The 24,508-nt window shown below is 39.0% G+C and overlaps 1 protein-coding gene across 3 annotated transcripts in view; it reads right to left on the bottom strand.

Annotated features, from left to right (window-relative positions):
* The window catches only part of rcan3 (regulator of calcineurin 3), a 119,355-nt gene that overhangs the window by 10,358 nt on the left and 84,489 nt on the right, over positions 1 to 24,508 (bottom strand). For 2 of the 3 annotated variants that reach the window (XM_057858850.1, XM_057858851.1), the window contains 2 exons: positions 12,262 to 12,435; positions 6,637 to 6,808 (listed from right to left, as the gene is read on the bottom strand). In XM_057858850.1, the coding sequence (XP_057714833.1) occupies positions 6,637 to 6,808; positions 12,262 to 12,435 (346 nt within the window). Of the gene's footprint in view, positions 1 to 6,636; positions 6,809 to 12,261; positions 12,436 to 14,268; positions 15,460 to 24,508 lie in introns of those variants that run through there. The other variant, XM_057858852.1, reaches the window with a different exon arrangement.

The following is a 24,508-nucleotide window of genomic DNA, read 5'->3' as shown; positions in this document are numbered from 1 at the left end:
GTGTCAGTGACTCAGCTGTGCTACACGATGGCTCGAGGAGGTAAAACTGTGACCTCAAAACCGAGATTTTTGTGTACCGTTACACCCCTAACTACTACAGAGAAGCCTTATAAAATAGTGGTACACATAATCTAAAATATCCATTCTGTAAAGGAAGTCTAAACAGCAGATGCTAACATGAATACAATTACGAAACAACTTTGAGTTTTTCAAAATATGAACCTTTGCTTTGCGTTACGGGACCACATTTGATTTAGAAGCGTTAACGATAGGGTTGTTCCGATCACGTTTTTTTGCTCCCGATCCGATCTCGATCGTTTTAGTTTGAGTATCTGCCGATCCCGATTGCTTTTTTTTGCTCCCGATTCAATTCGAATCATTCCCGATAATTTTTCCCGATCATATACATTTTGGCAATGCATTAAGAAAAAAATGAAATTCGGACAAATATATACATTCAACATACAGTACATAAGTACTGTATTTGTTTATTATGACAATAAATCCTCAAGATGGCATTTACATTATTAACATTCTTTCTGTGAGAGGGATCCACGGATAGAAAGACTTGTAATTCTTAAAGGATAAATGTGACTTTGTATATGGTGACTAAATATTGCCATCTAGTGTATTTGTTAAGCTTTCAGTAAATTATACTGTAGCCATTTAACTGTTCTGCCCAAATGCATGATGGGAAGTGCAACCACGACTGTGCGTAGTGGCACCAATTGATATATCTTCTCTGTGTTGGGAAGTAACATAGGGTGTTAAGGAAAAGATCAACCACTACCGTTCTTCCCCACATTGCTTCCCACGATATTTCTAATTAGTGAGAGATTTTAAGGCTTTAGCCAATTAAATAGAGGCTCCAAAGACTGCCAAAATTCTCTCTACTCATTTTACGCTGCCTGTTAGCTCTATATATGGGTAAAACGGCGCCATTATAAATTGAACGCGACAACGTGTGAGTGGGTCGTGCAGCGCATGCGTTAATTGCATTAAATATTTTAATGTGATTAATTTTTAAAAAATTAATTACCGCCGTTTACGCGATAAATTTGATAGCCCTACTTTAAGCCAAAACTAAAGACTCTGGATGAATGTAAGACATTTTGTCTGTAACATTAAATACAATTAGAAAACGATTTAATTAAAAAATATATACAGTTGTGGTCAAAAGTTTACATACACTTGTGAAGAACATAATGTCATGGCTCTCTTCAGATTCCAGTTATTTCTACAACTCTGATTTTTCTCCGATAGAGTGATTGGAACAGATACTTCTTTGTCACAAAAAACATTCATGAAGTTTGGTTCTTTTATGACTTTATTATGGGTTAACAGAAAAAGTGATCAAATCTGCTGGGTCAAAAATATACATACAGCAACACGAATTAGCAATTTTGGCGAATCATTGACTTGAACAAGTCAGGAAAGTCACTTGGAGCCATTTCAAAGCAGCTCCAGGTCCCCAAAGCAACAGTGCAAACAATTGTTTGTAAGTATAAAGTGCATGGCACTGTTTTGTCACTGCCACGATCAGGAAGAAAACGCAAGCTATCACCTGCTGCTGAGAGAAAATTGGTCAGGAGGGTGAAGATTCAACTGAGAATCACCAAAAAGCAGATCTGCCAAAAATTATAAGCTGCTGGAACACAGGTGTCAGTGTCCACAGTCAAGCGTGTTTTGCATCTCAATGGACTGAGAGGCTGCCGTGCAAGAAGGAAGCCCTTGCTCCAAAAGCGGCACCTTAAGGCTCGACTGAAGTTTGCTGCTGATCACATGGACAAAGATAAGACCTTCTGGAGGAAAGTTCTGTGGTCAAACGAAACAAAAATCGAGCTGTTTGGCCACAATGCCCAGCAATATGTTTGGAGAAGAAAAGGTGAGGCCTTTAACCCCAAGTACACCATGCCTACCGTCAAGCACGGTGGTGGTAGTATTATGCTGTGGGGCTGTTTTGCTACCAATGGAACTGGTGCTTTACAGAGAGTAAATGGGATAATGAAGAAGGAGGATTACCTTCAAATTCTTCAAGATAACCTAACGTCATCAGCCCGAAGATTGGGTCTTGGGCGCAGTTGGGTGTTCCAACAGGACAATGACCCCAAACACACATCAAAAGTGGTAATGGAATGGCTAAATCAGGCTAGAATTAAGGTTTTTGAATGGCCTTCCCAAAGTCCTGACTTAAACCCCGTTGAGAACTTGTGGACAATGCTGAAGAAACATGTCCATGTCAGAAAGCCATCAAACTTAACTGAACTGCACCAATCCTGTCAAGAGGAGTGGTCAAAGATTCAACCAGAAGCTTGCCAGAAGCTTGTGGATGGCTACCAAAAGCGCCTAATTGAAGTGAAAATGGCCAAGGGACATGTTACCAAATATTAGCGCTGCTGTATGTATATTTTGGACCCAGCAGATTTGATCACTTTTTTCTGTTCACCCATAATAAAGTCATAAAAGAACCAAACTTCATGAATGTTTTTTCGTGACAAAGAAGTATCTGTTCCAATCACTCTATCAGAGAAAAATCAGAGTTGTACAAAGTAACTGGAAACTCAAGAGAGCCGTGACATTATGTTCTTCACAAGTGTATGTAAACTTTTGACCACAACTGTATATATATTAAAAAAAAGGCATGTCCGATATTTTTTTGCCGATTCCGATACTTTGAAAATGACGTGATCGGACCCGATCGATCGGGACATCTTTAGTTAACGATAAAGTTAACCCCACTTAGTAAACTGCGCAAATAGCCTACCACACAAAAACAAAATGACACGAATCAATAGCAGAGCCTTTTTTTTATCTCATTGACAGTGCTAGGAGGGTTGGCAGCGAATGAACGAACGCACCACCCTCACATTCCTAATGAATTGGACGTCTACTAGTGATAAACCCACCCTTTCCCAAAAGCAATATCATTGCTTTGGATTCTATGAAATAAGCCATGCAATGACTGGAACAGTTTCCTTTCAGTCTGATGTGGCGCGCACAGGTTACACAGAATGAAAGCATACGCTCTCTCGATTGCATCGCAGTTGCCATGGCGATAAGACGGGACAGAGGAAATTGGCCCTGAGGAACAACAGGGGAATGACAACACGCCGTCAGCCCGACGCGCCAGCAGAGGGCGTCGGCGCGCTGAAGGAAACTTCCGGAGCCCTTGGGATTGTCCGAATTGTCATCTCTTCGGACTGGCAGTCCAACTGAGGACACTTTAATTAGTTTTGACCTGATAAGGGGGACAGAATAACAAGAGATAAGCCTTAAAGAGCACAAACATGGAAATGTTTTCCTTTGTGCTTGCTGACATTTTCTCAAAAAGGAATCTGAAATGTGACTCGTGTCATATTGTGTTGACATTATTAGCATGCGGGAAAGACGAGGCTGCGGGAAAGTCGGACTATGATCCGCACAATGCATCAATTACTTTAGTTATTGGGGGCAAATGGAAGCAATCGGTCACATGGATGTTAGACATTCACTGCCATTGATAATAATATGACAATGAGTTTGTACGAAAAAATGTCAACAGGGCCCAGGTGTGATGAGCATAAACGAGACTCCCCGAGTGAATCGTCTGACGGGGAGGGGTTGGGTGTGTAAAAACACTTAAAAGACTATACAGGTAGCTAAAGATGTCCTCCGATCGATCACGTCATTTTCAAAGTATCGGAATCGGCAAAAAAAGATCAGACATGCCTTTTTTTAATATATATATATTTTTTAATTAAATCGTTTTGTAATTGTATTTAACGTTACAGACAAAATGTCTTACACTCATCCAGAGTCTTTAGTTTTGGCTTCAAGTAGGGCTATCAAATTTATCGCATTAACGGCGGTAATTAATTTTTTAAAAATTAATCACGTTAAAATATTTAACGCAATTAACGCATGCGCTGCACGACCCACTCACGCATTGTTGCATTCAATCTATAATGGCGCCGATTTACCTATATAGACCCTACCCACGTGACGTCACAACTCCTTCCTCCTGACTGGTGCCGCCCATTTGTCCGTCAACACATCATGTTTACCTGTTACGGCTACGTACATTCCTCCTATTTACGACGTGTTTTTCTGCTCGTTAACATTAATAATCAAAATGGTGAAGGCATGTGTGGCGGTCGGTTGCAATAACAGAGAAGATAGACGGAGAAGACGGAGAGACTTGAAGTTCTACCGGATTCCGAGAGACCGGGAGAGAAGAGAGCGAGATGGGCTGCTGCAATTCGACGAGAAAACTGGGCTCCAAATGATTACCACAGATTATGTAGTAGTCATTTTATATCTGGTAAGATGCATTTAATATATATTTAGAGGGTTTTGGGCTGACAACCACGATTAAGATCATTGCTAGGCTAATCGCCGACAACATATACGTATGTATGTAGTGAGAGTGCTATCGCTAAACCATATAAACATTAAAAGCCCTAACTCCATTGACAAACGACATGAAATACATTAGACTTGACAGTGGATGTTAGCAATAACAAAAGATTTTGAATTGAAAATTTCGTAACTCACCTTTCCAAGCACAAGATAGATTCCTGCCGAATTTTCGTGGCCGAGGACCTGTTTCACCCAACCAGCAACGAAGTATTTATAAGCCTCGAAGCTCTTAAAGTTTTTCAAACTTTCGTGAGAATAGGCTGATTTTGTGTGGACAAGATAGTTGTACATATCAGGGTAGCTAGCAGATGTCAGGCAAATACGGCGGAGACAGCGGGTCGAAAAACATCGATTTAGGCATCAAATATGGATCTGGCAAATGGATAAACTGAAGCTTTTCCACATAACGCCTTTTATGCAACGCATCAAGTGAGTTTACGGCATCCGAAAGCACCGGGTCTTCCATGAAATGCATTATAAATTGCTCGATCAATTGAGACCATTGATAATACAGACACAAAATGACGGACAAGGGGGCGGAACCATACAGCGAGCACGTGATTTTGTGACGTCGGTGGGTAGGGTCTATATAGAGCTAAAAGGCAGCGTAAAATGAGCAGAGTGAATTTTGGCAGTCTTTGGAGCCTTTTTTTAATTGGCTAATGCCTTAAAATCCCTCTCTCAACAATTAGAAATATCATGGGAAAGCAATGTGGGGAAGAAAGATCTTTTTCTTTACACCCTATGTTATTTCCCAACGCAGAGAAGATCTATCAATTGGTGCCACTACGCACAGTCATGGTTGCACTTCCCATCATGCATTTGGGCAGAACAGTTAAATGGCTACAGTATCATTTACTGAAAGCTCAACAAATACACTAGATGGCAATATTTAGTCACAATATACAGTCACATTTATCCTTTAAGAATTACAAGTCTTTCTATCCGTGGATCCCTCTCACAGAAAGAATGTTAATAATGTAAATGCCATCTTGAGGATTTATTGTCATCATAAACAAATACAGTACTTATGTACTGTATGTTGAATGTATATATTCGTCCGAGTTTTATTCATTTTTTTCTTAATGCATTGCCAAAATGTATATGATTGCGAAAAATGATCGGGAATGATTGGAATTGAATCAGGAGCAAAAAAAAAGCAATCGGATCGGGAAATACCGGGATCGGCAGATACTCAAACTAAAATGATCGGGATCGGATCGGGAGCAAAAAAACATGATCGGAACAACCCTACCTGAGGTAGTCCCAGGGGTACGACGTATACGATTTAATGTGATTTTGACTTTACGACGCCTGCTCTCGTCCGCCATTTTGTCTCCAGTTGTTTTTTCGGATAGTAATTTTGAGATTTAGAGGGTATTTAGGGGTACTTAAAGGGTTAAATTCAATTTATGTAGAAAAATCTGGTTACATCGCAAGCGTAGGAACTCGTTCATAACCCGGAGACTACCTTGCGCATCACCTCCTCTCGCCCCACCACGCCCACATACTAGACTAGGTGTAGAGGGATTTTCGGATTTTTCGTGTTTTCCGACTCGACTGAGGCATTAACTTGACGGTGTGAATGGGACAAGTCGCATAGAAGTGGACCATTACAAATCTGATCTCGGTCACTTTTGTACGTGCTTTAATTACTTTTTGGGAGAAGTAATTTGTAACTGTAATTAACCACTTTTTTAAAGTAAAATTAACAACACTGACCGATAATAACGGCAGCATAATGATATGGCACCTCGATACAGCATGTTGTTCTTTATTCTGTTATAATAATAACTTGTACTTCAATATGAAATGTCTCTTCTTGATATTGTTTCAAAAATGCGGATTATACTCCAGCTCGATTTGATGCTTTTCTTTTTTATGATGCATTTAAAATCCCCAAAATATAGGATTTTATTTTGTATTCTAACCCCGAGCACTTTGCAATTCCTCTTTTTGAGAAGTGCGAGAGAGATATGGAACAAGTTAAATTCATTTTTCACGGCAACAATGTTCTGTCGCTTCACTCTATAGTTAAAAAGACGAGATGCCGATTTGTCTTTTTGACACTGTTGCAAAAGAAACACGTTCCTGACCTTTAAAGAGTGTGCGGTGGCAGTATTACAAACTGATCGCGGAAACCCCTCGGGGAAACGTCAACAACTAAACGTTCACGATTCACCCGTGACTGACAAGCATCGAGTTGTTTTCCGCGCTTAACGGTTGCCTAAGACTCACCGGGGCCCAGCTTGGCGACCGCGCATAGCAGGTCGTAATTGATGACCGGCGTGGCGTCCTCGCTTTGACTCCAGCCCACGGGTGGCGAGGCGGGCGGCGAGATCAGGAACTGTTTAACGGGCTGCGGTGGCGCCAGGAAGGACTTGTCGATATCCTCGTCGCCATTTTGAACCTGACGATGACAATGATGACAGCAAGCCGAGTTAGTTGTCAACACTTAAGAAGGGGGCGCCCAAAAACGGCTTTATTCACACAGTGGAACCTCGAGGTACGAAAGCTTCGGTCAATAAAAATTCATTTTATGAAAAAATTTTCAAAGCTTTTTCGCTTTATATTACGTAAAATTGTTCAGTATACAAATTTCATTCCGTAACATAAAAAAGTATTGGCACCCCTGCAATTCTGCCAGATAATGCTCAATTTCTCCCATAAAATGATTGCGATTACAAATTCTTTGGTAATAATATCTTCATATATTTTGCTTGCAATGAAAAAACACAAAAGAGAATGAAAAAAAAAAATTAAATCATTATCATTTTGAACCAGTGTTGTTTTTTGGCAGCACTTTTAATTTTCGTCTTAGTCTTTTGGACAACAATACCGTAATTTTCGCACTAAGAGCGCACCTGATTATAAGCCGCCACCCACCAAATGTGACAGGAAAATCGCATTTGTTCACAGATAAGCCGCACTGGACTATAAGCCGCAGCTGTCCTCACTGTATTATGGGATGTTTACACCAAAAGATAATAACCGGAAACACTTCATTAGATAGCGGCATCATACGATGGTCAGAAGACCAAATGAACCACCATGAAGCTTTGAACCAATTGTTTGCAAAGCTTCATTGCTTGAAGAAGCTTCATTTGACCATCACAGCTCCGTTGGGGGAGACAATCAATCTTTTATGCCACCTGCTGTCAACACTGTTGCTGTCCAACATGCCTCCTAGCATGCATTGCAGCGCAACAGATGTAAATAACAATCAAAATACGTTCTTAAATGTTCTGTACTAATTATTTTTCAATTACTGTTCCTCTTCTTTAATTAATTTAACAGTGGCCCCATAAGACAATTAGACATAATTATGACATGAGTCACATGACACTGTCATAAGCATTAACAACTGCTTAAAACAGTTATCATTTAGTTTTATTCGGCAAATTATCTCACTTTGAATGGATTTAAAAGATCCAAGCTGGACATAAATGGAGTTGGTAACATAATTTGCTGGATGACACTTAATGACATCTGTCATAAGCATTCAGTGATGCCCATGATAGTCTTATGTCATAACTATGACAGTGTTATGACAGTCTTATGACGCCGCTGTCAAATAAAGTGTTACCAAATACCATAACAAGCAATTAATGAAACTGGAACAGTAAATGCATAAATAATTAGCACAGAACATGAATTTGATTGTTACTTACACCTGTAGTGCTGCAATGCATGCTAGGAGGCATGTGTTGCCAATTAACCCAAATAAATCATCAAATAAGTCACACTGGACTATAAGCCGCAGGATTCAAAATGAACGAAAAAAGTAGCAACTTATAGTCCGGAAATTACGGTACTTATTAGTCTTAGTCACATTTTAGTTATTTCAAAATGTGTTTGTCTTCGTCTAGTTTTTGGAGACGAAAACTAAAGACTAATTTCACGCAGTTTTAGTTGATATTTAATAAAAATGTTTTCGTCTCTAAAATGAAAAAAAAATTATGCCCACCAGGATGCCAAGAACTGTATGTAAAAAAAAAGTTAGCCTGATGCTAACACGAACGTGAATGCTATGCTAACGCTAGGAGTTACATTTAGTATGCGATAATCACTCAGCACAGAGAGTTTAAGAGGACGTTCGCCGTTAGAAATAGTCTGATGCTAACTCGACCGTGAATGCTATGCTAACACTACGAATTACATTTAGTGTGTGATGATCACTCAGCACGGACCTTTTAAGGCTAAACAACACTGCATCTTCTCTCTTCTTGCCAAGAAAAGAAGACAAATCTTAGCGAGTGTGTCACAAAACAAGCAATGGGAAGACTGGAGAGGACACTAGCGGGTGAATTGGGGTGGGCACAGCACGTCACATGAGTGACACAACCAGACACACATTGTGAACATGTGACAAAAACTATGGCGCATTTTTGTCGTTCTCGTCAGACGAAAACTGGCATTCGTGTCCTTATGTTTTACAGTAGTCTCCCAATTAACGTTTTTAGCTCATTTTCGTCTCGTCATCGTCATAAAAAATTGTTTGTCGACGAAATATTTTCGTTATGGTCGTCGTTGAAGAAAACTACACTGTTTTACACAAAACTCTGAAAATGGGCCGGACAAAAGTATTGGCACCTACACCTTTAGACAAAATAACTGCCAACAACTGCTTCTGGTATCCATCAATGAGTTTCTTACAATGCTTTGCTGGAATTTTAGACCATTCTTCTTTGGCCAACTGCTCCAGGTTTCTGAGATTTGAAGGGTGCCTTCTCCAAGCTGCCATTTTCAGATCTCTCCACAGGTGTTCTATGGGATTCAGGTCTGGACTCATTGCTGGCCACTTTAGAAGTCTCCAGTGCTTTCTCTCAAACCATTTTCTAGTGCTTTTTGAAGTGTGTTTTGGGTCATTGTCCTGCTGGAAGACCCATAACCCCTTAGGGAGACCCAGCTTTCTCACACTGGGCCCTACATTATGCTGCAAAATGTGTTGGTAGTCTTCAGACTTCATAATGCCATGCACACGGTCAAGCCCCAAAACATCAGGGAACCTCCGCCATGTTTGACTGTGAGGACCGTGTTCTTTTCTTTGAAGGCTCTATGTTGATGCCTTTTCCCAAAGAGCTCTACTTTTGTCTCATCTGCCCAGAGAACATTCTTCCAAAACGTTTTTGGCTTTCTCAGGTAGGTTTTGGCAACCTCCAGCCTGGCTTTTTCATGTCTTTGGTTCAGAAGTGGAGTCTTCCTGGGTATCCTAGTATAGAGTCCCTTTTCATTCATATACTGACGGATGGTATAGGTTGACACTGTTGTACCCACGGACTGCAGGACAGCTTAAAATTGTTTGGATGTTAGTCAAGGTTCTTTATCCACTACCCGCGCAATCTTTCGTTAAACTCTCTAGTCATTTTTTCTTTTCCGTCCACATCTAGGGAGGTTAGCCACAGTTCCATGGGCTTTACACTTATTGATGACGAGTGTTGGGCACGTTACTTTAAAAAAGTAATTAGTTACATTACTCACTTCTTCTTCTAAAAAGTAACTGAGTTAGTAACTGAATTACTCTATAATAAAAGTAACTAGTTACCAGGGAAAGTAACTATTTCCGTTACGTGTTTTATGTCAAAGAATTTGAAATTTTCTGAGCAGTATTCGAGTCAGTGGAATAGAGAAGAACAGACAGGTAGTTAACTTGTTAGGTGCTTCAGCAGATTTGAATTGCTTACCACAGATGTCGACTAAAGCTTTGCCCCGGCACATAAATTACACATTACAAGCAGGTTCTTTCCTTTAATTTCGACAAACTTGAAATAGTGTCTATATCTCCACCTCTTAAAGGACATTTTTTCTTCTGAATGCTCTGCCATCCCGACCCTGTGCATCTGTTTTGCGTGTGTGTGTTTGCCGCACGCGCTGTTCCGGTTTGCTTGTGAAATCACCGGCTCTGATTGGCTTACCGCGACACATGACTCTAACCCTCAGCCAATCACAATCACTTCCATCGCATCTCTCCAGGGGCTGCATTTAGGTAGGCTCGTTTCCCGACAATTCACGTCACCTTCAAAGCGTCTGCCGTCCTCAAGATGGAAGCAGAATTATTGCTGGCTGACAGTGGGAGATGGGAACGAGGCTAGCATCAGGTGTAGCAAACACAGAAACGTGTCCAAACTTTGGAAAGCATTGTCTAATTGAATGAGCAGGGACAAACAGCTTGGAGTCAGAAGTACGTGCGCTATTCTCGAACCTGAACGCACCCCAAGTCTTGGATGACAAATCAACAGAGCAGAGAGTCGACTCTACACGGCTGGTAGTTTCTTCAATTTATTCAGAGTAAGTAACGCACCGCTTTTGACCGTCAGTAACGGTAACGGCGGAAAAAGTAATTAGTTAGATTACCCCGTTACTGAAAAAATAACGCTGTTACGTAACGGCATTATTTATAACGGCGTTACTCCCAACACTGTTGATGACATTGTGCACGGTAGACACAGGAACATTCAGGTCTTTAGAGATGGACTTTAGCCTTGAGATTGCCCATGCTTCCTCACAATTTTGCTTCTCAAGTCCTTAGACAGTTCTTCGGCCTTCTTTCTTTTCTCCATGCTCAATGTAGTACACACTAGGACACAGAACAGGGGGTGAGTCATCTTTAATCCATTTTAACTGGCTGCAAGTGTGATTTAGTTATTGCCACCATTTGTTATGTGCCATTGGTAAGTAACAGGTACTGTTAAATACACAAATTAGAGAAGCATCACATGATTTTTCAAAGGGTGCCAATACTTTTGTCCGTCACATTTCTGGAGTTTTGTGTAAAATGATAATGATTTAATTTTTTTCCCATTCGATATTGTGGTTTTTTTTTTCATTCAAAGCAAAATAAATAAAGATATTACTACCAAAGCATTTGTAATTGCAATCATTTTCTGGGAGAAATTGAGCATTATCTGATAGAATTGCAGGGGTGCCAATACTTTGGGCCAGCAGTGTATTTCCCGCTTTCAGAATTTTTTTATCGAATCCCCATTAGCATGAGACTGTTCGCCGTATCCAGCTGTAAGTATTGTGTGTATTTTTTTTTTTATATGGAAAATAAGTGGGGTGAATGAATTGTTGTTATTTATGTTAGGCCAGAATAATAAATAATAATAATAAATTCTATTTATAACGCACTTTACATTTGAAAAACAAATCTCAAAGTGCACATTACCATGTAATAAAATAAAAAGACTAAGAATATAAGAGTAAAAGCAAAAATAGACAGAAACATAGATAAAATCAGATAGAAATCAGATAAAATAAGATGGATAAAATTAGCCAGGGTAGGCTTTTTTAAAAAGGTAGGTTTTTAGTCCTTTTTTAAAGGCATCCACTGTCTGCGGGGCTCTGAGGTGGTCTGGGAGGGCGTTCCATAGATGTGGAGCAGCAGCTGCAAAGGCCCTGTCGCCCATAGTCTTGAGCTGAGTCCTGGGCGGGAGTAGACGGTGCAGTTGGCCTGACCGGGTTCTGGCTGAAGTATTTGGTGTGAGGAGTTCGGTGAGGTAGGTGGGGGCTACACCGTGTAGACAGTGATGGGTGTGAAGGAGGATTTTGAATTAAATACGGAGGTGAACTGTTTGATTTTAGGTGGTTGTGAAGTTGGATGGATACAATTTTTTCAAGAATTTTGGAAATGAAGGGGAGATTGGAGATGGGTCTATAATTTGACAGCGGCTCAGGATCAAGAGTGGTTTTTTTTGAGGAGGGGCTTGATGATAGCTGTTTTGAGGGTGACCGGAACATGCCCGGTTTGAAGAGAAAGATTGATAATATTGGTTATTAAGTGGCTGATGGAGTGACAGTGTGCTTTAAGCAGAGGGGAAATATACCACTGCTCTAAGATAGTCTCCCTCAGACAATGCTTACCTGGGCAAAGTAGAGTTTGAGCTTGCGGCCGTTGAACTCGGACTCGTGCAGCTCGATGCGAGCGCGGGCGGCGGCCTCGGGCGTGGTGAAGTTGATCCGGACTCTCCGGAAGCTTTTGAACAACTGGAAAGTGGCCTGGTCGTCGTAGATCCGAAACGCTGCTTCAAATCGCTCCTGTGAAAAAACATTGCAATATATTGAAGTTGTTTTAGGATATGGATATTTTCCTCCCTAGCCCCAGTGTCATATTAGTATTTTTTGACATACAGTATTTAACTCATTAGCTCCCAAAAACGTATAAAAACCATATTGGCCCGAATACAAGACGGTGTTTTTTGCATTGAAATAAGACTGAAAAAGTGGGGGTCGTCTTATATTCGCGGTCTAGACATTATACCCATTCACGACACTAGATGGCGCCAGATATCATTGAAGCAATGTTCTGTCGTGACAGATCTCAGCTACTCAGGTTTAACCAGTTTGCATTATTTTATTGCAATGTTTTTCCTTATTCAGATTTGTTTCAAGACTACAGTTACAGTTAGACTTCACTTTGCTGGTTAATGCAGTTATTGCAATTTTGTTGTTACATCACAATAGATTGGTTTATTTACATTTCAAAAACCAGAAGCCATTCATTTACGAATGTGATTGCATTTTAGTATACATATTTAAATATTCAGATATTAAGATTTGAATGAGGCAAAATAACATGCTTTTTTTCTCAAATATATTCTTATAATCATATTTCAGATGTACTGTAATTATTTTCTGTATAAAAATTAATTTATTTAAAATTTAAAAAGTATTTTTTTCAAACTTTAGTCTTGAAAAAGAGGGGGTTGTCTTCTAATCAGGGCCGTCTTATATTCAGGTCAATACGGTAAGTTAATATTTTTAATTGTTTCAGTGTCCCAAAGACGTATTTATTTATTTATTTAGTTTTATTTTCTTTTTTTTACAAGAGACATCTCTGGGTTCTGATTCAATTTACCTCCAAAGCACAAAGCTGAAAATCCATTTTAAAGCAATAAAAATAGCCACTGGAGGGCAGTAGCGCATTTGGTAAGACCTGCAACCAGATACAACGGCAATGAACGGCCGGGCCGCACAGTCGGAACGCTGGCGGAATGATGCCAGGCGGCGGAGGACCGAGCAGAACGACCGGGACCACCAGTACAGTGGACGATGCCGTTGAGTCCGTGCTGCTCACCGAGCAGACCTCGCAGACACTCAAAAAAAATCAATCTTTATGAGACAGGCGGCGGTGAGGGCAAAGTTTAACCCGGCTGTCGCGGCCACAACAGCGTCATCTCTCAGTTAGTTATGTGTAAATAAATTGTTACTTTGCTATCAAAAGCTCTATTTGTCTTGTTGTTTACGTTATTTTGTAAAAGGAAAACATTATTCAAATGTTTGGGATGTCACTAAAGCAAAAAATAGCTGTGTTAAAGTCAAAGTTATGTTTGAAATGTACGCTTTCACAAAAAGTTCAATTTCTCTGTTTTTTCATCAGAAATGGGAAAATTGCTCAAACAAAGCTATTTTCTAATGCTGATATCTAAAGAATGGAAAAAGATATGAACTTTTTTTTTTCCTGCTGAAAGATAATAGTCTAATCTTTCTTTTGGTGGGTTCCACGTTTATATAGCAATAGAACAGAATTTTCTGTGGGCCTTGCAAAATCAGTCAAAATCCAGTAACGGCCGGGAGCTAAGGGGGTTGCACGGGTGAAAATAGCTGGGAGTGAATGAGTTAATGAGTTTTTTTGTAAGTATAACCTGTATTGTTTTTCCAGGAGATGAGACAGAGCTAATATTGTTCAGTGATTCAGCGCCGCTTCTGTCTGAGTCTCAGACGTGACTTTTGCCGCTCTCCTTTCATTTTCTCTCCAGCTAATTGGCAAACGTGATTTCCAACTTCCTGTCAATTTCCCTCAATCGTTTTTTTTTTTTTCAAACTCAAATGCCATTTCCTTTCTCCCCTACATTTCTGTTGTATTCTCACCATGTTGCAGACGCTCGCTCGGCGAACTCAATCAGGCAACTCGGCGGGAGGGCGACAGAGAAGAGACCGCTGGGAGGCTGACTAATCAGCGGTGATTCTCGTGTCGCCTCTGCCCACCTTCTCCTTTCACAACCGCACAAAAAAAAAAGAGAACACTGCAGTGAGATAGGCTCTGGTTTCCAAAGATGCCAGCTGAATACGGCGCTGTGATAAGGCAACACGCTGTGCTGTTTCACTGTAAGCAGACAATAGCTTTCACGCTATTGAGTCAAACATCACACAACATCAATTGTATATTTTTCAGACCGCTTTTCCTTGACAAGGCAAAAAGTGCTAACCACACAACAACAATGGTGCATTTAACATACAATAAATACTCAATTGGGACTGGCTAACCTAACGGGTCAAATGTGTGACACATTTCCAGTTTATCGTAAAAACCTCAAAATACTCCAGAGAATAGTTATATGTGCCATAGACTTCATAATTATATTGACGGGACACCATCCCCAGACACTGCACCACGCCTTCAAGTAGGGGGCCTTCCTACACTCCGCTTCAGTCGGTCGAAGTTATTCTCAAACACATGCAGCTATCCAACGCCGGATTTAGGTTGAAAAAGTACGAAAGCTGTATCGCATACAAACAGGAAGGATTGTCTCAGAAGTGATTTGTTCGAGGTTCCAAGGTAATTATTATATTTTTCATACCATGCATGCATTTTGAAACGTTGTGAAAAAAATAGGGCTGTCAAAAGATTAAAATTTTTAATCGAGTTAATTACAGCTTAAAAATTAATTAATCGTAATTAATCGCAATTAATCGCAATTCAAACCATCTATAAAATATGCCATATTTTTCTGTAAATTATATATATATTCTGTAAAATAAATTGTTGGAATGGAAAGATAAGACACAAGATGGATATATAAATTCAACATACGGTACATAAGGACTGTAGTGGGCATTTCACTCTACTGTCACTTAAATCTGTCTATGCTGTCCTCACTCCGAAGCGTCTACTTTTTCCAAAGCTAGACAGCTGCTGAACGACGCCTTAATAATCAGACTTCTTCCTTTTTCATCTGATTTATTAATAAAATGGCCTTAAACCAGGTTCCTCTTTAGACCGTCGTAAAACTATAAAAAAAAGTACACAAGCATTGCATTAGCAACAACGTTAGCTTAGCACGCTATACAGGTTCACTAAACATAAACAAAAAGCGTCTCATACAAAAAATAGAACATTTCGCTTACTAACATAATATGTACATTCTTTACAACGACCATACTTACGGATAAATCTTGTCCAAGGATCACATAAGCACAACATTACAACGTAGGCGTCAGCCCGAGACGTCGTGCAGCCATATTGAACTGGCAAGAAAACAATAAACCATGTCGCAAAGCGACCACAAGAGTTCGTTGGTAGACAGCACAAAAAGCCTTGCTGTAAAACTTACCAAAAGGCAGAATACTGTCTGAGCGGGACATGTGCGTTAATTGCGTCAAATATTTTAACGTGATTAATTTTAAAAATTAATTACCGCGCGTTAACGCGATAATTTTGACAGTCCTAGAAAAAAATCAATGGGAGAAATTAACCGCTATGGCGTTGGCGTCATAATTTGCAACATTTATGTAAAAGAAATGCTAACTGCCCGTTTTTTTTTTTTTAACCAAGAATCGAGAATGTTTTATGTTCATATCTATGAAGAATTCGGGAATTTAAGCAGAGGGCTGGGCGATATGGCCTTAAGTACGTATAACGATAAATTGAGCAGATTTACCTCGATAACGATAAATGACGATAAATTCGCCCATGCGGACTGGTATATAATTTGAAAATTTGAATCAATGCATGGAATACAAATTAACCGTTTGTCGTTAAATCTATTTACCAGCATTCAATTTAACAATTGCACATGCAGTCTAAACATTAAGTATTCAAAAAAATCTTGTAAACAATAAGAATTCTAGTGTGAACATTTATAACAGCTTGTATGACTTGAAAAATGTACAACATTATAAAAATCAATATGACGACTGTGCAAACATGCCATTCTAACACAAATGACTTGCAGCTTTAACAGTACACTTCAGACAACTTATTGGTAATGGCTGCTGTGACATAATTATTCAACACAAGTGTTTACGTCAAGGTTTCAGGTTTTTTTTTTCCCAGAATATTTTTTGATACATGCACCCCACACACAGACACAACCAGATTAAAGCTGTATTGCTCTGATGCCAATGAAACATTTACGATTTTATGATGGCAGAATAAAGCAAACACATACTGAAAAATAGCTGTGGCCATTAAACTGTCATATTATATATAGGCTTCACTGTTGGATTATACTTTATGCTGGGTGCTTTACCATCATGAAAGCTTTCAGAGAAATCACACAGAGATACCAAATAACGCAACATAATGATTGCTAGATGAAGTCCGTGCCCTGTTCACTCATTCATTTCAGCCGTTTCGATAAGGTTAGAGCCGCTATCCAACTCCATCACGTTCATTTTTACCGTTAGCCGCTAGCGTTAGCCTGTGGCTTGGCTACCAGAAGAAAGCACTGAAAGCATCCTCTCCTGAAATCGGGAGAACCAGGGAGGACAGCGGGTGAAAGCCCGTCTGGAACCCGCCAAGAGTTAACTTAATGTCGGGTGAAAGTTTGGTTAAGCTAACTTAAAACTTAAGACGACCGACTCCATCCTGTTTACTTGTTGTGTTAGCCGCTAGCGTTAGCCTACCGGGCTTCTGGTTGTTTGGCTTCCTGAAAACCACGTGACTCCATACGTAAGCACACTGTCTGATTTCTTAAAGGGGAATGAACATAGCCGGACAACACAGAGTCAAAGCCTGTGTTGACTGTGAATGGGGCCATGTATCGAGAGATTTTGAGTGAAAATCTCCTTCCATCAGCAAGGGCATTGAAGATGAGATGTGGCTGGTCTTTCAGCATGACAATGATCCCAAACACACAGCCAGGGCAACAAAAGAGTGGCTTCGTAAGAAGCATTTCAAGGTCCTGGAGTGGCCTAGCCAGTCTTCAGATCTCAACCCCATAAAAAATCTGTGGAGGGAGTTGAAAGTCCGTGTTGCCCAACGACAACCCCAAAACATCACTGCTCTAGAGGAGATCTGCATGGAGGAATGGGCCAAAATACCAGCAACACTGTGTGAAAAGCTTGTGAAGAGTTACAGAAAACGTTTGGCCTCCGTTATTACCAACAAAGGGTACATAACAAAGTATTGAGATGAACTTTTGGTATTGACCAAATACTTATTTTCCACCATGATTTGCAAATAAATTCATTAAAAATCAAACAATGTGATTTTCTGTTTTTTTTCCCACATTCTTTCTCTCATGGTTGAGGTTTACCCATGTTGACAATTACAGGCCTCTCTAATATTTTCAAGTGGGAGAACTTGCACAATTAGTGGTTGACTAAATACTTATTTGCCCCACTGTATACAGGTTTGCAGTTATGCCCCCCCCACTATAGGAAACCATAACTAGAATATGGCCGGTGACAAAAATGAGTTGACTCCTGGTTAAGATGATCATTATACTGAGTTTTCCCTTCATTATTGAATTTGGTCTGACTTTCAAGGCATACTTTGAGCTAATATTTAAGAGGTCTCATATTCTGTATAAATGCATTCAGGTGGATGGAGTTGAACCAGAGGTCGTCAATATCACTCTTACTGGCTATCTGCTCCGGCTGCTGCAGTAATCTTGACTCTAATCTTAATTAAATGTGCTATCTTTGAAAGTCAGTCGGTCCCTTCAGTCTTTCCAGAACCTGAAAATAGTCCTGCACGAATTCACTACAATTGGCCGAGAACTCACAATGCCAGCGGATGTCAAGATTTTAAAAATAACCACAATAGATCCAATGTAAGGCTTCATTGACAACGCAGGTATTCATGCACATTTGAGTCATTTAGTCGCCTTTGAATTGTTTCATCGGCCCAAATCCTTATTAGCTGTACCACCTGGCTGTCCCCCCACTGCATATCTATTTCTATGCCATTCCTCAGTTATTTCAAAAGTTGCTAAACAATACAAATTGAAGCCATCGTCATGTGCATTCCCATTTGGTTTCACAGTCACACTTCGAATACCGTAATTTTCGGGCTAGAAGCCGCTACTTTTTCCCCCTCATTTTGAATCCTGTGGCTTATAGTCTAGTGTGGCTTATTTATTGATTTATTTGGGTTGATAAGTAAATCTTTATTTGACAGTAGGATCATAAGACTGTTGTTGAGGTGGTTGCAGCTCAACGTTGCATTCGTAGGAAGAATTGACGGAGAATAAGTTGTCTTTTAGCCAAAACTTGGCGTATTTAATTTCCATTGACATGCGGATACATCCTCTCTCATTGCTGTCTTCACAGGCAATCCCACAAATCAAAGTCATACACAAAGAAGCAATAAATGTAGCACTTTAGACAATTAAGTCCCATCCTGCCATCTTGTGGTGAAAAGATGATATGTCAATAATAACAAGCAATAGGAACATTATTTCAACATCAACTGAGGACACATTTATGAATACAAAACATTTCCTCCACCATTTCTCTCAACAACTGTAATAAGACTGTCATAATTATGACGGACACTCATCATTGGCATTATTGAATGCTTATGACAAATGTAATTAAGTTTCATCCAGGATATTATGACACTAACTCCATTTATGTCTAGCTCGGCTCTTTTACATCCATTGACGGGTGAGATCATTTGCCGTATAACACTAAATGACATCTGTTATAAGTATTAATTAATTCTCATGACAGTGTCATGTCGTAATTATGATTGTCTAATGGCAGTCTTATGCGCCACTGTCAAATAAAGTGTAACCAAATACTATAACTAGCAATTAATGAAACAACTGGAACCGCAACTAAAGAAGTAATTAGCACAGAACATGAATTTTGCCTGTAGCGCCGCAATGCATGCTAGGAGGCATGTCGGACAACAACAAGTGTTGACAGAAGGTGGCAGCAGAGGGTGACTGTCTACCCCATATATAATTCTCAAATTTTACGCTTGATGCACAAAAACATAATCACTTATGTTTTCAGGATCAATAGCAATATTTAACTTATCATATGTCAAGTTTTTGCTCAAAATAGCAACTTGATTTTTTTTTTTTTTTTAATTAAGTGCAAGTCAACAGCTAAGAAATCATTCAATTTTCACATTAGAAACTTAATACTTGAGGAAAGCATATAGAATCATCTTAATTTTACATTTGGATGTTTCTATATACAATCACAACTTATTTAGGTTGAATTCCGCTATTGTGTAGACAAACAAAATCCAACATGGCGGCCGTCACAAAACAAAGAGCTTTTTAAGTTGAAGATTCTTGCAAATAAATGCTTAGATCCCAGAATTTCTGTAGATATGAACGTAAAACAGTCTAGACTCTTGGTTGAAAGCAAAAAAACAGGCAGCTATAATTCATTTTACGTAAATATTTCAAGTCAAAATTACGGTATTGTTTAATCCAACATGGCGGCCTTCACGAAACAAAGAACTTTTTAAGTGTAAATTCTTACAAATAAATGCTTAAATCGTAGAATTTCTATTGATATGAACGTAAAAGAGCCTTGATTCCTGGTTAAAAGCAAAAAATGAGCAGTTATCATTCATTTTACGTAAATATTTCAAGCCAAAGTTACGGTATTGTTTAATCTAGCGTGGCGGCTGTCACGGAACAAAGAGATTTTTAAGTTGAAAATTCTTGCAAATATATGCTTAAATCGTGGAATTTCTATGGATATGAACGTAAAAAAAGTCTGGATTCTTGGTTAAAAGCAAATAAGGGCAGTTATCATTCATTGTATGTAAATATTTCAACCCAGAGTTACGGTATTGTTTAATCCAACATGGCAGCCTTAACGAAACAAAGAATTTTTAAGTAAAAATTCTTACAAATAAATGCTTAAATTGCGGAATTTCTATTGATATGAACATAAAAGAGCCTTGATTCTTGGTTAAAAGCAAAAAACGGGCAGTTATCATTCATTTTACGTAAATATTTCAAGCTAAAGTTACAGTATTGTTTAATCCAACATGGCGGTTGTCATGAAACAAACAGCTTTTTTAGGTAGAAAATTCTTGCATATAAATGCTTAAATTGCGGAATTTCTATTAATATGCACGTAAAACAGTCTAGATTCCTGGTTAAAAGCAAAAAGCGGGCAGTTATCATTAATTTTTCAAGCCAAACTTACGGTATTGTTTAATCTAGCGTGGCGGCAGTTACGGGACAAAGAGATTTTTAAGTTGAAAATTCTTGCAAATAAATGCTTAAATCGTGGAATTTCTATAGATATGAACGTAAAAAAAAGTCTAGATTCTAGGTTAAAAGCAAAAAAGGGCCGTTATCATTCATTTTATGTAAAATTTTCAACCCAAAGTTACGGTATCGTTTAATCCAACGTGGCGGCCGTCACGAAACAAAGACCTTTTGAAGTTGAAAATTCTTGGAAATAAATGCTTAAATCACGGAATTTCTATTGATATGAACGTAAAAGAGCCTTGATTCTTGGTTAAAAGCAAAAACGGGAAGTTATCATTCATTTTACGTTAATTTTTCAAGCCAAAGTTACGGTATTGTTTAATCTATTGTGGCGGCTGTCACGGAACAAAGAGCTTTTGAAGTTGAAAATTCTTGCAAATAAATGCTTAAATCGTGGAATTTTTATAGATATGAACGTAAAAAAAAGTCTAGATTCTTGGTTAAAAGCAAAAAAGGGCCGTTATCATTCATTTTACGTAAATATTTCAAGCCAAAGTTACGGTATTGTTTAATCCAACATGACGGCTGTCACGAAACAAAGAGCTTTTGAAGTTGCAAATTCTTGCAAATAAATGCTTAAATCACGGAATTTCGATAGATATTAAAGTAAAACAGTCTAGATAACTGGTTAAAAGCAAAAGCGGGCAGCTATCGTTCATTTTACATAAATATTCCAAGCTAAAGTTACAGTATTGTTTAATCCAACATGGCGGCCGTCATGAAACAAAGAGCTTTATAAGTTGAACATTTTTGCAAATAAACATTTAAATCGCGGAATTTCTATAGATATGAATGTAAAAAATGTCTATATTCTTAGTTGAAAGCAAAAAAAACAAAAACGTGCAGTTATCATTCATTTTACGTAAATATTTCAAGCCAAAGTACAGTATTGTTTCATCCAACATGGCAGCCGTCATGAAACACAGAGCTTTTTAAGTTGAAAATTATTGCAAATAAATGTTTCAATCGAGGAATTTCTATAAATATGAACGTAAAAAAAGTCTATATTCTTAGTTGAAAGCAAAAAAACACCAAAAATGGCCAGTTATCATTCATTTTACGTAAAATTTCTAACCAAAGTAACGGTATTGTTTAATCCAACATGGTGGACGTCATGAAACAAAGAGTTTTTAAATTGAAAATTCTTGCAAATACATGCTTAAATCGCTGAATTTCTATAGATATGAACGTAAAATAGTCTAGATTCTTGGTCAAAAGCAAAAAATAGGGCAGTTATCATTCGTTTTACGTAAATATTTCAAGCTAAAGTTAGGCTAATTTTTTCCATTCATTTCATTGTATTCAAAACGTTTCAAAGTGCATGCATGGTGTGAAAAAAAAAATAATTACCTTGAATCCTCGACCAAATCACTCTTGAGACACTCCTGCCTGCTTGTATGCAGTAAAACCTTTGTCCTATTTCCACCTAAATCCGGCATTAGAACACAGCCTGTGTTTGAGTTTATCACAGTGAATAGTGAAAGCCACCTCAACGTTCTATGGGATTATGTTTGACATCCATGTAAATACTGTGAAGAAATCCCTCCACTTTGACAAACAGCCCCAATTCCGTGGATGGGGGCTTTGAGGACAAGGTGTCCAAACAATCAACCTGGCGAGATAGAAGCTGTTAGGAAGGCCGATTGTGCTGAGCGCATGCCTCTCTGAGTCACCTTTATGTAACAGCTATGGCTAACATGGACAGGATGAATTCCCAAGATCAACTTGACGCCAGCTATAGGACCTTTGCCGTGACATGCCGTCTAGGCAGTATTATATCACAAGATATGACACCAGTATTGGAAATGCAATTTCTGCATTGCTCTCTCCCATGAGATTTTCAGACGCTTTCTATTTATTTTGAGGCATTTTCAGGTCAATTCCCTCTCAAAACATTGGTAGCCACTGATGGCTTTAGACGTCCAATCCATTTTGACTCTCTCTTAATGTTAGAGAGGAAACTAGTTAGCCGTCTTGGCATGCTAATTAGCCACGTTAACAAGCTTACGTTATAGCGTGTTTTACCACCACTAGACACACTATACTAGTGCTGCAACGATTAATCGATTAACTCGAGGATTCGAGTAGAAAAAAAGTTTGAAAAAATTCGAATTTAATTTTTCTGCTTCGAGTATTCGTTTAATTAAAGTGGCGTTGTAATGGTTTGTTTTGAAAGTGTTTGCATTTAGTTTTATTGATTTGGGTGGATACACGGCCCTCCAATCGACCTCATTTCACATGGCTGAATCCCTCTGTCCCTGTTAAGACCAACATAGGCAAAGTTTTTATTTGAGCTTTTTTTTATGTTTTATTTTTTAATGCATTCATAATTTAGTTTATAGGTATATTTAGCCATTTTTTGTGGAAGTATGTGTCTGAACCATTTGTTGAGAGCATTTAAAAAAAAAAAAAAAAGCATTTTATAGCATTTAAGCTAGCGGACTTTTGCTATGTAAGTTAGCCATGTCAGGTAACGCGGGCGGGCAAGGTGGACCCAAATGCAGGGAAATGTAGACGAGGCAGATGAATGGTGCAAAAATGATTTAATTAAAGCCAACGAAAAACAAAGTACAAAACAAAGGATGTGGTAATCAAAAGATAGCACTGAGGCAAACAAAACTATCACTAACAAAAGACTGTTTTTTCAAAAACTTACACGGAACACAAGGGTTTTGAATAATGCTGACCAGACCATGAACGTGAGACATTGACGTAGACAGGCTTTGACAATGACGCAACAAGGAGTGAAAAGAAAATGGGAGCTTATATACACACGCGTAGACAAGGGGTAACGAGACAACAAGGAACAGGTGGGCACAGGAGGATAGACTGGGAGAAGGCACATCAGGTGAAATCAATGGGCAATCACAGGGACAAGTCACACTAGGAGAAAACAAACACAAAACCTAACAAGCCAACTGTTCTTTTGTTGTACATAGATCCGCATTCATTTTAAAAAAAATACAGTTTGAGGTTCAGCTCAGTTATTTTAATTTTTGATGTTCCTTATCCGATTACTCGATTATTCGAACTAAATATTTATCGATTAATCGACTACTAAAATAATCGATAGCTGCAGCCCTACACTATACACTAGGAGTGTGTATTGCCTCATATCTGGCGATACGATTCGTATCACAATTCACAGGTCACGATTCGATTCTACAGCAGAGCCTTCCTGAGAGGTCTACTGCTTTAAGATGGTGGCTGTTTACTAACGCATTTAGTTCAATATATATATATATATCTTGCTAATGCCACCGTGTCTGTCATTTGCATCTATTTCTATAGTATGTGATATCTAACGTAGCATCATGTGGGCGTAGTTTGTAGGCTATCGGCTACAGTCAGGAGCCACCTAGCATCGGGTTTGCAACGGCGTCCCCACTCCTGCTCTGCTCTCTTGTCTCCGTGAGTCCGTCTCTCTCACACTTTTCTCGCGTCATTCATAGTAACGCATGGTAACACATGCCTTTCCCGCTTCAGTAACAGTAACAGCGTTGCCAAGATGAGAAAAGTAATTAATTAGATTACTCACTACTGAAAAAAATAACGCCGTTAGTAACACCGTTATATTCTAACGCCGTTATTAGCAACACTGGACATAAGTACATTTAAATCAGTTTATTCCTGAAATCTCATCCAGCACTCAAGTAAAAAAATCTTTTTATGTTTGAACAATACAGGAGTTCCAAAAAATCGATTATTACATGCAACAGGATTCGACACGTGACGATTCGATTATGATTCATAAGGGTTCAAAAACGATGATTTCCCCTCATAACGTTATGGCAGCCGCTCGTAGCGGAACGAAATTCAAGACACGTCTGCCGCCCGGGCACCGTTAACGGGAGCACGCACAATGTTGTGATGGATGCTGCCGGTTGCTGAGAGAGAGATTGACTCCTTTTTAAAAG

The sequence above is a fragment of the Corythoichthys intestinalis genome, chromosome 15 (genome assembly GCF_030265065.1).
Source record: "Corythoichthys intestinalis isolate RoL2023-P3 chromosome 15, ASM3026506v1, whole genome shotgun sequence".
Classification (NCBI taxonomy): domain Eukaryota; kingdom Metazoa; phylum Chordata; class Actinopteri; order Syngnathiformes; family Syngnathidae; genus Corythoichthys; species Corythoichthys intestinalis.
This window is presented reverse-complemented; position numbering and strand designations above follow the sequence as displayed.